We start from the raw sequence: 13411 nt of genomic DNA on the forward strand, positions 1-13411 counted from the left end.
CATCAGCAGCAAGCCATGGCTTTTCCACCTCATGACGGACGCTTGTGTTGCGCCAGAAACGTCGTGATTGTATTTTTATAACGACATGGACTCTCTCCTGAAGCCCTCTCGCTGCGAGCAGAACTCCACATTGGCAGCAGCACGAGTCCGTCACGGCTGCTGCCACAACACGGACTTACCCATTCACCTCGTAGTGGGGCAGCCTAATTTGGCTCCAGCAACAGACTAGACACGTGACGGTGGTAATCAACGTGTCGACCAAGACCCCAGCCCGACCACAAGTTTTTAGCGAGCAGCGGAGCTGCGTTTGACGTGGAGCGCGTGACAGGGCCGTAGCCCTTCCCAAGTCTCACGGAATAAGACAAATGTTCTGGAAGCTCCATGAGCTACGATTCGTGTTTTTATTTTACAATGTATTAAGTTACACTTTACACCACGGTGTAACATGTCTGCACGTTTGGCCGAGCTCAGCTATTCCATTGTGAAAATGACCGACATCGGACGTTCCAATGCACTGCCTTCTCGAGCCCTTCCGAGGCCCCATGGACGTCCACGCATCACAGGGAAGTATGGGCAAGCCTCTCTGTCCACACGCACCGCAGTTGAAGGGGTAACACAACGGAAACCTAAAGACGCTGCAGCATTCTCTCGGTAGTTTTAGTGCGATTTGTAATCTTCGTGGCATTTTGCCTCGGGAAATGTATAAGGGTCTCCCGGTTTGCAATCACAAGCGCAGATGGCCATCAACCATCTCTTTAAAGACAACAGTTATTTCCTTTGCCATATTAAATATAACGATATCGGGTCTCTTGCGTTCCTTCAGTGAAAAAACGGCGCCATTATTAGAGAGCGACAGCGTCTACAATTGACCAGCATGAAGCATCGGTCCGAGTGATGAAGAAACAGCAGGCAGCCAGGTGCTTCCTTATAACTTCCCCCATCGTTCGCATCTCACTTGATTACTTCATGCTGAAAACTGCAAACATTGATTCACATTACAGTTTCTTAATGATAGCCTTTATGGATATTAAAAATGTGTTTAAATTAAAAAAAGTTTTAAAAACTAAAATTTGAAGTGCCAGCCCGAATGTGTGTAGTGGTGCAGCAGTTCGAGGAGCGGGGCTGGGGCCCAGGGCTCAAGCAGCACGGCAGCGTTGCCAGGTGCAGGCGCCGTCCTGTGCCTACGCCTCGCACGGCTTTTCCCTTCACGCCACACGTCTACCTCCTGCCAAAACGGTTCTTGAAAGCTTTCAGGGTCTTTGCCATCATCGGTGCGACTTCTGTAAAAGACAAAGCGATAGCCTCTATATATGGAACGCATGGAAAATACTTGAGTTTTGTTAAATGACAGTTAAATGATTACTGCGCATTATAAGTGGTTGGGTCGGGTGGTCCCAGGCGCCATACTTTTGACTTGTCTCTTATCTCCGCCTGCTGATGACCCAGATGAGGAGGGTCCTGGGACTGGGCTGAGCGACCGCGGTCGAACGGATGTCCCATCGGAGTTCCCACCTGCACTCGCCATTGCATGACCCTCTCCACCCAACGGAACCAAGGCAACAGGATTCTTGTCCCTGCAGTGGACATCAGGGATCATAAAACAAACACAATACAACCAGCACAGCACCTACTACTATATCAACATTCACACATGCAGCACACACCACACAATACCAGTACAGCATACACACTCATACAGTAGCTCCCAAAACACTGCCATATGCACAAACAATGGATAGGACACTCTTACCCTCACCAGCACAACAGCTGCCATTTGCCACGAAGTCAGTGGTTACGTCACCACAGGGCTTGTGCAAGTCTAGATGCACCTTTGAGACCACACACAGTTTTGGAGGCTTACTAGCAGGTCATGGGACGGATCCAGGTGTTATGGATTAACTTACGGAGATGACTGACACATGCACACCGACAGGCATGGATCATACAGCTGCAATGTGTTTCCGCAAAGTGTTGGCGCAATGTTTTGCCGCTGAGGAGTACCGTAAGCGCTCGGTAGCACCGAAAGGCGTGGGACGCCCCGTGCCGTGACGCTCCTGTTTACGGCGCACATCACGCGGTGGCTTCACCGTTGTGTTCACAAATGCCAACTTGACCTGGCGCCCTAGACGGACACCGACCCACAAAAACCAACGAGTCACACGGTGACACCGACACACAGACACGTCACGTGGCGCTTTTGGTGCCCTGGCTCTCTGCGCATTGCTGGGCCCTCTTAAATGCCCCAAACACATGGAATTCCATCGCTTCAAAAATGTCCTTGAGGACTCTTCTGTACCGCAGTTGTTTTCACGACGATTTATATTTGCTTTTACACTAGCGGGAAGTACCCGGTGTTGCCCGGGGGAAGAATATATTTCGAAACTTCTCTTAAAAACATACATCCACAAATACTAAGCTATTGTGAAAGCCTGGCATGCCGTTTGTCTGTCCATTTGTCAACAAAATTATAAGAGGCTTGCAGAAGTCCAAAAAAAAAGTGGGGGGTAAATAGTTGATCTAAAAGATTTTCGAAAATTGTCGACCCCCCCCCCTCAAAAAATATTTTTACCCCCGCATAGGCATATACAGTGAGGGAAAAAAGTGTTTGATCCCCTGCTGATTTTGTACGTTTGCCCACTGACAAAGATATGATCAGTCTATTATTTTAATGGTAGGTTTATTTGAACAGTGAGAGACAATACAGAAAAACGCATGTGAAAAATGTTATAAATTGATTTGCATTTTAATGAGGGAAATAAGTATTTGACCCCTCTGCAAAACATGACTTAGTACTTGGTGGCAAAACCCTTGTTGGCAATCACAGAGGTCAGACGTTTCTTGTAGTTGGCCACCAGGTTTGCACACATCTCAGGAGGGATTTTGTCCCACTCCTCTTTGCAGATCTTCTCCAAGTCATTAAGGTTTCGAGGCTGACGTTTGGCAACTCGAACCTTCAGCTCCCTCCACAGATTTTCTATGGGATTAAGGTCTGGAGACTGGCTAGGCCACTCCAGGACCTTAATCTGCTTCTTCTTGAGCCACTCCTTTGTTGCCTTGGCCGTGTGTTTTGGGTCATTGTCATGCTGGAATACCCATCCACGACCCATTTTCAATGCCCTGGCTGAGGGAAGGAGGTTCTCACCAAAGATTTGACGGTACATGGCCCCGTCCATCGTTCCTTTGATGCGGTGAAGTTGTCCTGTCACCTTAGCAGAAAAACACCCCCAAAGCATAATGTTTCCACCTCCATATTTGACGGTGGGGATGGTGTTCTTGGGGTCATAGGCAGCATTCCTCCTCCTCCAAACACGGCGAGTTGAGTTGATGCCAAAGAGCTCCATTTTGGTCTCATCTGACCACAACACTTTCACCCAGTTGTCCTCTGAATCATTCAGATGTTCATTGGCAAACTTCAGACGGGCATGTATATGTGCTTTCTTGAGCAGGGGGACATTGTGGGCGCTGCAGGATTTCAGTCCTTCACTGCGTAGTGCGTTACCAACTGTTTTCTTGGTGACTATGGTCCCAGCTGCCTTGAGATTATTGACAAGATCCTCCCGTGTAGTTCTGGGCTGATTCCTCACCGTTCTCATGATAATTGCAACTCCACGAGGTGAGATCTTGCATGGAGCCCCAGGCCGAGGGAGATTGACAGTTCTTTTGGGTTTCTTCCATTTGCGAATAATCGCACCAACTGTTGTCACCTTCTCACCAAGCTGCTTGGCGATGGTCTTGTAGCCCATTCCAGCCTTGTGTAGGTCTACAATCTTGTCCCTGACATCCTTGGAGAGCTCTTTGGTCTTGGCCATGGTGGAGAGTCTGGAATCTGATTGATTGATTGCTTCTGTGAACAGGTGTCTTTTATACAGGTAACAAGCTGAGATTAGGAGCACTCCCTTTAAGAGTGTGCTCCTAATCTCAGCTCGTTACCTGTATAAAAGACACCTAGGAGCCAGAAATCTTTCTGATTGAGAGGGGGTCAAATAATTATTTCCCTCATTAAAATGCAAATCAATTTATAACATTTTTGACATGCGTTTTTCTGGATTTTGTTGTTGTTATTCTGTCTCTCACTGTTCAAATAAACCTACCATAAAATTATAGACTGATCATTTCTTTGTCAGTGGGCAAACATACAAAATCAGTAGGGGATCAAATACTTTTTTCCCCTCACTGTTTACCTACACACCCTACATACAATAGAGTGAGTAGTCTCTACTGACTCTATAGTAGCATATACTGACTGTATAGTAGTATATAGTGACTCTATAGTAGCATCTACTGACCGTAGTAGTATCTACTGACTGCAGTAGTATCTACCGACTCTATAGTAGTAACGACTGACTCTATAGTAGTATCCAATTACTATAGTAGTAACTACTAACGCTACAGTAGTATATACCGACTCTATAGTAGTATCTACTGACTCTATCGTAGTATCTGACTATAGTCGTAACTACTAACTCTATATCAGTATCTGTTGACTCTACAGTAGTATCTACTGACTCTATTGCAGTATCTACCGACTCTGCAGTAGTATCTACCGACTCTATAGTCGTATCTACCGACTCTATAATAGTATATATCGACTCTATCATAGTATCTAGGATATCTTGACTTAAATCTTTCGTGACTGCAGCCGGCCGAGGTGGCACCTTGGCCGGCTGGGGCTGGGCGGCTACCCCCCCCACCCGCACTCCAGTTCTAGTATCTACCGACCCAAGAGTAGTAAGTGCACACATTGGGGTGGGGGGGGGAGAAGAGGACATCACACTTTGAAGAATTTACCTCAGCGTTGTGTGTATTCTTTTTGCATTTTGTACGCGAATTCCCCCCTTCCCCCACCGATCGCGTGTGTGCCTTGCCATGGGAACTACGTGTCAGCGTTCTCGCGCACACGGAGATGCATGCTTTGGCGCGTGTTCAGCGAAGTAATATAATAGTAATAAATTGTTAATTTAACTACGTTAAAGTTGACGGATGTGAAATACGAATAGCGCCGGCTCACCCCGGGGCTTATCGCGTGGTATCTGGGTACTTTTTTGAAACGTGAACCCCACAGCCTGTGAGTTAAAAGCATCACAAGTTACGTACACAGACAGATGGACAGACAGACAGAAAACGACTTGTATAGGTAAGATTATTACAATCCTCACCTCTTGCTTTCTCTTACCTGGTGAAACGACATCAACTTTCATCGTACCTTTAGGTTTGCTGGAGTGGGTGCTGCTGATGGACTGGGTGAGTCGCTTGAGGCGTGCTTCCCGCTCTTCGTACTTGCGCAGGTACAGCTCTCGCCACGATTCGTACTCCTGCCTCGTCTCGTTGCGGAAATCTCGCGCGCAGTGTCCCGCCCACAGCTCAGTCGTCTCCTCCACAAAGCTCTATCAGCAAAAAAGTGTTCAGCACAACCGCCCACCCGGCGCTACTCAATCAAACCTGCGTCCATAGCGCTGGCAGATGGCATGCAATAGTGGAGGTGGCTTGGCCACAGCTCTTGATGGATGAGGCCATCAGTTGTATAAATGCGACATCAACGTGCACTCTTTATTACTCTGGTAGGCTTATCAAGATCAAATTGTCATCGTGGCCAAAGCCGCTGATGTAACCACACCTTGCCAATGCGTTCTCCCCTCCACCAGATCCCACAGCTGCTGTACTCGCGACACACAGTGTCCTCCAACATCTGCCCTGACAGTCTCCAACTATCTGGTTTTATAATACAGATGCATAAAGCTCCAAAAATCAATTGTTACATACATTATTTAAGCGTGTAACACGAGTGTAAAAATCTACTGTTGTGGATTGATGTATTTGTAATTGGTTCACATGAACTATGCTGCCATTGGAGGCACTACATTGATGTGTGTGAGAGAGTCAATTTTAACTGTATTGTGACATCTGTGCAAGCCCGGACGTGTGCCACATACCGGGTTGCAGTCTTCAATGCGGTAGAGCTGCTCCGGCGTGCAACGCAGCAGCACTGGCACCAGTATGTCATAGGGCACCCCGCCAACCTCGTGAATGGCTGCGGCCAGAGGCAGTCAACAGAGCGACGTTACCCACATGTGTGAAGGCAACGTGACAGCGTCGTGCGAGCGTGGCACCCAGAGAGCGTGCACACAGCCGGTGATGCTGCAAACAGCGTTCATGATGCTCATCGCTACGACTTATGTGGTGGGGTTTCTGCGCCATGGCGCAGTGGAGGGAAAAGCGTGCTCGTGTGCACTCACAGTCGATGTTGTTCTGCAGCACGCGCAGGCATTGCTCGTACAGCGACATCATCTTGGGTAAGAAGGCCGTCTTGGTGCCCGAGTACACAGCCATCTTGCTGTTCAGGCGTTTCCCTGTGAAGCCATCCTCCAGTGGAGCCACGGAGCTCTGCAACACTGCACGAGACAACACGACACGGTGAACGCAACACGTTGTTGAGAGTGACGGAACGTGATGACGACAACACGACGAGGCTGACAATACATGGGTGGCAACATAACGATAACATAAGGATTGGCATTTAGAGCGTGTTTAAATGCCTCCGCAACTCTCAATTATTCCAATGTCCAGCTGTGATTGTTTTTATATACAGAAATTCCTCGCCAACCACGGAATTCATGTATACAGAGTTTATTATTTGGATACCAATTTACCAAATGCACCTAGGAAATTTTGAAAATCCACGGGTAAGCAGGAGTCCGCAACACGCAATGACAAATTTTGCACGGCCATGGTTCTCCACTCCACTGCGCTACTCATAGCGCTGTGTAACTGATCAATTGTCCATCTGCTTTGTTGCGATTCTCGCAGCGCATAGACAGCGTCGCTAGTCTTGCTGGCAGTGCTTCTAAAAGTGCTAAAGTGACCATAACTGCTGCTGGCTGAATCAACACCACTGATTCAGCCAGCAGCGCCACTGTGCTTGCCTCTGTGGCTGCCCACTCATCTGTCACTGGTGACCTGGAGGAAGAAGAGGAAGTTGGGCTGAGCCCCTTCTCCTAACTACCCCTTCCCCCATCATCGTCATAATCATGGACTTCTACCCTGAATATTAAAGGTATGTAAAGTTAATGTTTATTTATGTTTTATTATGTTAATATAGCTATGACGAGTCTTACCGTGGTCATGGTTCCTCAAACCCCCCCTGATATCCCATAGACCCTGTACTTTACCAACCGCGGATTTGCCTACCACAACCTTTTCCAGTATACTAATAGCCTAGGGGACACCGTGATGGCAAGTGTCCCTGTGAGGCACAAGGAGAAACACCGCACCGGCTGCTAGTGGATATTAGTTTACCAGAAAGGAAGTGATGTTGCCATTTGCCTCTGCAAAGAATTTGCGAGGAATACTTCAAATTTGAACGATGATGCCAGCAAACATGGCCTACTCATCTTCGAATAACGTCAAAGGATATGCAACGTCCACTGTGAAGGAGACAGCGCGTGTACGTACGGTTAAACACGTGCAGCAATAAGGTAAAAAGGTCAAGGTGCAGTGCTTTAGGGTGACAATGGGGGATACACTATGATGACACGATGAGGGTGACACGAGGGTGACACGAGGGGGGCGGCACGACATTACCTTTCTTCTTTTGTGGTGAGAGCTCAAGGAGCTCTGCCGAGGGCAGGGGCCGGTAGTTCGGTTGAATGAGGGGCAGGGTGATGTCCGGAAGCGAGGGCACCACCTCGTACTTGTGCTGGAGGCAGAGAGGGAGCTCTAAACCACAAGGCCCATGGCCTTTGTGACCTGCTGCTTACCACTTAACAAGTGACTGGAGGGAAACCTGTTACATCCCGTGCATTTTCCTGCATCTCTCATCTCGTTTCCACTGTCTCAGAACTTACAATATTTTCACTTTTCTTGACTGTCCTCATAACGTTTCCCGCATGTATAAAAATAGAATTCTGCAGCAATTGACTTTTTTGCAATGTCCTTGCTGCCCACGACATAACCCCACAGCACATGACACCTGTTATGCAAGGTGGCCGCCCATCCAAGCACTCTCCGGGCTCAATCCAGCGTGCCTTCCGAGATCGGACAAGATCAGGATGCGTTTCGGGTGATTTAGTTACGTGGGAGGAACTGATGGCATTAAATGCCGATTTGTATAGAAGGAAATTGTGCTTTTCTGGTAAGTTACACTGAGGATTAAGTGTACCTGTACACAAATATACTCACTTTTGTGGAATTTATGGATGACACAGTACTCAAACAGTAGTGGTAACAAGTTTGCAATAAATGTAAAACTCTTCTAAAGGCTTTACCCGAACAGCTGAGGTTACCTCAGGTACTGTTTAAATGTGCCTCAGAACAGCAGCCATCTGGTATATGTACATAATGTCAGCATAGATGTACATAATTATTACCTTGATTATCCAGGAAAGCCTTACTGTCTATAGAGTATTTTTTCAGCAGAGTCCTGTTGTGTTTTTACAGTAGGAGGTGATGACTGCTATGTGTTTACCAATTAAGTGATTTGCGATACAATTTTTTATTCAACAAATTTGGACCTAGACTCGAGCACACAAGGGCATACTCTTCGAATGTCACTGTATCTTTAATATCCACTGTGAAACCGACGGCGCATGTTTACACCAGCAGTATAAAACAGGGCGCCCTGCTGGATTAAAAACGCGAACCTCTGCAAGAAATGGTACACGTTCTGCCGCTGGACCAAGTTGCTAACCTCGTCTCGAGTGTTCGAGGGGCTCTGTGTTAAATAAAGCACGCTGGACATCCAGCAGCTACCGCACCATCGTACTACTGTACAGGCCGGCCTGGAGGAGAAACCACTCAGACCCTTGCAGACCCTGTGGCTTCCTCCCAGACTCTTGCAGGCTCCAGGGATACCTCCGAATCCTGTGCCTTGACCATCTGACTACACTGTGCTCAGCGAGTGTGTTAGTGCACGAGGTACGGCCGTGTGCATGGGAATACTTGCCTTATTGGATCTGGAGGCACAGGAGGGGTTCTCGAGTCTCCGCTGACCTTCGGAGTTTGCTGGCTGTTTCCTCGATGCCCTTTCAGGCACTGGCTCCACACACTCCGCACTGCCATCCCCCTTCGCTCGGTCCACTGCCTCTGCTGCCGGCGCCATGCTGCGCCACAGTTTCTCACCAACTGGCTCCTCATTACATCTTTTTTTCTTTTTCTTCTGTGGCTGGTCGTAGCTGAGGTAGGACTCAAAGGGCATGGTGGGACTGTCAAAGTCATCATCGCTCAGCAGAGAGCCCTTGGCGTGTCTCGGAGCCACTTGCCTCTCAGGCTTCATCTTACTTTCCTTTCGAGAATCTCTGCTGCTGAACTCGGCTTTGGTGCTGGGAATGTCTGTTTGCTGCTCAGTCCTGCTTGCCTTGTGTTTTGTTCTCCCATCCCCAGACGTGTGTTTCTGCTTCTGTGTGCTCTTTCCCAGTGATGGCGTGGGAAGCTCGGATTTTTCTGTCAAGTCCTCAAAGCTGTTTGATTTTGACGTGGTGTGGAGTCCCTCTCTGGACACTGTCTTTACGGTTCTCATGTCGCACGCACCGCCCTTGTTCGCATGTCGCTTGTGGACGATATTGTTGTGGGCCGTGTGATCCTGATGCACAAAGCTTTGTGGAGGCGCTCTGTCTTCCATGTCCGAGTCCCCGTCGCCCTCCTGGGAATACTTGCCACTTGGAGCGTTCTCCGCTGTGTACTCGGGATACCGCTGGTCTCTCCTGCCATGCTCCACACTCCTGTTTCACAAAAAAATGAGATATGTTTTATGCGATTGAGCTCACTTGAGCTCAGCATTTCTGATGGCATCTGCTGTTTCAAGACCAATGAAAAATTGACAGCAGTGTCCTGTGAACCAGTGCGCACAAGCGCTCACCTGGTTCTCCAGCGCTCACATTGCCTCTCAGGAAGAGTACCCACCGATGGGAGATGGGACGGGGCGCACATTCATCCTGGGGCACCAGCTTCTTCCATTCCAGCACCAGCGCTCGTGCCACGTCACCCACGCGTGGATCTTTACGCAGAGAGTTCACCGATTTTCCAACACCCGTTTCCTGTGCGCAATTACATCATTGATTATTCACATGCTTGTGTACAAGAAAACCTTCCAATGAGTCTCAAGATTTATTTTCCGGAGGGTCCTGTCAAATGTTCGAAGTAGGGGGCGATGATTGCTATGCGATTCAAAATTAATTAATTTGCAAATGTTTTTTTCAAAGTTAGCGAATTTGAAACGTGACGTCACAAAATCTTTAACATCCACTTTGAAGCAAAAAGCAACTTTTTTTGCTGAATACACCAGTGGTATTTACAGAGGGAGGCCTGCCAGATTATAACCACATACCTCTACAAGTGGGGAACACGTTACCACTGGGCTATCGCCGCCTATTTTCCGTGTGGCCGTGACATGAACAGTGTGCTCCATGTTACTACTAGATGCAGTCTCTTATCAAGTTTACAATTCCCTTTTGCATTCGGGTCATTCACATGCAGTATTCAAATAAAAGTTATTTGAAAAACCAATAAAGTGGATACAAATTTACCCATCCCGTTAAGAAACAAAAAATATTACACATCCTATCAAGAAACTAAAATGTATTTGTCCATTTTATTTCGGAGAAAAACAAATTTAGAATGCAATACGTTGGAGAAACATCCATGGAAATGAAATAACAGTGACTGAGTGAAATGTTCCAAATGTAAAAACAAGTCCTGTCAATCTGAAAACAGCAATTTGTCATCTTTAAAACGGCCTACATTTTGGCTACAGAATTGAGTCTCCTAATCTTCACAAGGGAAACACAAAATAAACGTGCGCTTTTTAGAGTGGACGTAAGGACGGAAACCTACCGCCAAAATCTCAACCGTGACTGGCAAAGCGTGCAGTTTCTTCAAAATCTTTAAAACCTGGAATACAGCAACAGCGGTGACTGCAGGTTATCGCACGACGTTGTGAGCCCACACAAGCCACCACCACCACCACCCTCAAGTCTTAGACATCACTCGGCGAAGGACATTGAAGAGGTGAAGAGGTATGTGAAGATGGGGGAGAAGGGGTAATGAATAGGAGGCTGCCCAGAAACTCACGGGATGACAAGAGACCACTGGGACACCCATACCCACCCGTTCACCACCATCACACCCTCACCACCGCATGACACCTCACCGACTCCTCAACCCGCCCAGAGGTGACGCGGCCGAGCAGTGTCACGGTCGCCGTTTGCAGCCGAGGGTCACGGTTCGAATCCTGCGGCCGCCCTGATTATAACTTGGGGTGTAGTAACTGTGGCAATACGCACAGTGCACTAACAGATCCCCTAACGTCATTCGCAATAGGCCATTGTGTGCCGATGTCTGGGTTCACATTTGGTTAAGTTCGAAACATTACTCAATTGAATACATAGCGGCAATTATCGCCCTCTACTGGCAGGCTGATACCCCACGATCATGATTGTAAACGAGACTATCCTGGTTTCTCCAGTTCTCACTCGGTTAAACAAAATCAACTTGAACTCCACTCCTTCACCTAACCACTCACCTCACCACCCCTTCGTCTCACCACCCTCAACTCGACATTTCACTCCACGACCTCACCACCACCCTCACCACCACCCTCACCACCACCCTCACCACCACCCTCACCACCACCCTCACCACCACCCTCACCACCACCCTCACCACCACCCTCACCACCACCCTCACCACCACCCTCACCACCACCCTCACCACCACCCTCACCACCACCCTCACCACCACCCTCACCACCACCCTCACCACAACCCTCACCACCACCCTCACCACCACCCTCACCACCACCCTCACCACCACCCTCACCACCACCCTCACCACCACCCTCACCTTGTCCCCATGCTTCTCGCGCTGGAGGCGGCCCTGGAGGATCGCCACCTCGTCGTACACGGAGGCCATGACACCCGCACACAGCCGCCCCGGAAGAGAATGCCGCGGGTGTGAGGGGGGGGGGTCAAGTGGCGGAAGGGGGCGGGGCTTTATGAGGGGCGGGGCTGCGAGAGGAGGCGGGGGGAGGGGGAGGAGACGCCACTTCCGGAACATGACGCGTTTACACGACCACTTTGTCATCAGACCCGAGCCGTGCCGGTACTGTTTCGAATCATCATCACCAGTCATGATCAATCCCTTGACAAAGGACGGTTTGCCTGAGTTAACCAAGTCGGATTGCTCAGCGGTGAGTCCAAATCCTGTTTGGGTGGTGGACTCAGCCCATCAGGGGTGATAAAATTCGGACTTTGCGGGGAAGTCAACATAACTGTACTGTAGTCCTATGGATTAACTTGTCCCCGCCGTAAGCATGTAGAATCTTCACCAGTGGCTCAGGACTTAAACTTATGGGCACTGCTCAATGCCCATGTGAACAGCTCATTCCAATCTATACCTCCACATCATCACATCCTGCCTGCCTACCCCAAGAGGGCAATATCATTTTCATATTTGGAATTCACATTAGTTTACATTACACATCTGGCTACGCTGTAGAATTGGATGGCAAGGGCTAAAACAAATCACTCAAATAAAACTATCTTTCAAATTGTATCATAAACATGTTTTCATAGGTTCAGGGCCATTTGCAAGTCCCCTCTTGAGAGCTTATCTAACCCAAATGAGTTTACAGTTGGGCCCAAGATGCATCGTAAGTGGATTACGGTCACGATACCATTGACCTCACATAGTGCAATGTGCCAGCAACATTTTATAATTTTACTTTTAATAAAAATTTGTTAATTTCAAACATTAATTATTGAAGTGTCTGTTAATAACTACAAACAGGTAACTCTACATGTCAATTTTAAAACTGTTCATCAGCAAACATTCGAAAATCGTATTATCTTCAGGTCCCAAGGTGTGGTCTCCAAATCGTACAACCCACTCTCTGGCCAGTTATGAAGGGCCATGGCCTATTATTTATTTTAAGGCAGTGTCATTGACACAAGTGTAGAGTTGTTGGTAGGAATTGGGTGCTCCACCCTCGAAAAAACAGCAATAAAGTAAATACAGTAACACCCCGGTTTACATTGGGCACGCGTTCTGAAATGTGCAACGAATATCAAAACGTAGATGAAAGCAATTTCCAGGGTAGGTAGAAGTGCATGCGGAGGTGACGGATACGATAAAGGACGGATGCTGTTAGCGACATGTGAGTTGAGGCAACGCAAATCAGGTAGCGCTATTAGTGACGTATTTGCAAAATGACGTAAAAAGGGGAGACGTAAATCAGAGTATTACTGCATTACAACTTCGGATGAATGTGCACTTTGTCTATCAAAACATTGTTCAAGGCTTGGGCAAAGAAACCCAAGCATCTTCGATGTTCCTTTGCCATAATAGTAACATTTTGTATAGCCATTCTGAAATAGGTGAGATGATGTTGTTTAAAGCAAGCATAGAGAAGAACACCATTGTT

General features: G+C 47.9%; 1 protein-coding gene across 4 annotated transcripts; it reads right to left on the reverse strand.

Annotated features, from left to right (window-relative positions):
• Positions 1 to 382: 382 nt before the first annotated feature.
• LOC144725094 (elongin-A-like) lies at positions 383 to 11967 on the reverse strand. 4 transcript variants are annotated; one of them, XR_013586615.1, is made up of 11 exons: positions 11833 to 11967; positions 10825 to 10881; positions 9895 to 10028; positions 8939 to 9713; positions 7579 to 7693; positions 6234 to 6389; positions 5931 to 6028; positions 5204 to 5425; positions 2002 to 2122; positions 1408 to 1574; positions 383 to 1280 (listed from the first exon to the last, which is right to left on the reverse strand). XR_013586615.1 is itself a non-coding variant. In XM_078604567.1 (11 exons), exons 1-11 carry the CDS (start codon positions 11899 to 11901, stop codon positions 1219 to 1221), a joined length of 1935 nt encoding a protein of 644 aa, XP_078460693.1. In that variant the 5' UTR covers positions 11902 to 11966; the 3' UTR covers positions 383 to 1218. The 4 variants fall into 4 exon arrangements, 3 of the variants coding, with proteins under 3 accessions (XP_078460693.1, XP_078460694.1, XP_078460695.1); XM_078604567.1 differs by having other exon boundaries at positions 5204 to 5384; positions 11833 to 11966; XM_078604568.1 differs by having other exon boundaries at positions 5204 to 5384; positions 9851 to 10028; positions 11833 to 11923.
• Positions 11968 to 13411: the final 1444 nt, after the last annotated feature.

This window comes from Lampetra planeri, chromosome 22 (genome assembly GCF_965212315.1).
Source record: "Lampetra planeri chromosome 22, kcLamPlan1.2.h2, whole genome shotgun sequence".
NCBI classification, from domain to species: Eukaryota; Metazoa; Chordata; class Hyperoartia; order Petromyzontiformes; family Petromyzontidae; genus Lampetra; species Lampetra planeri.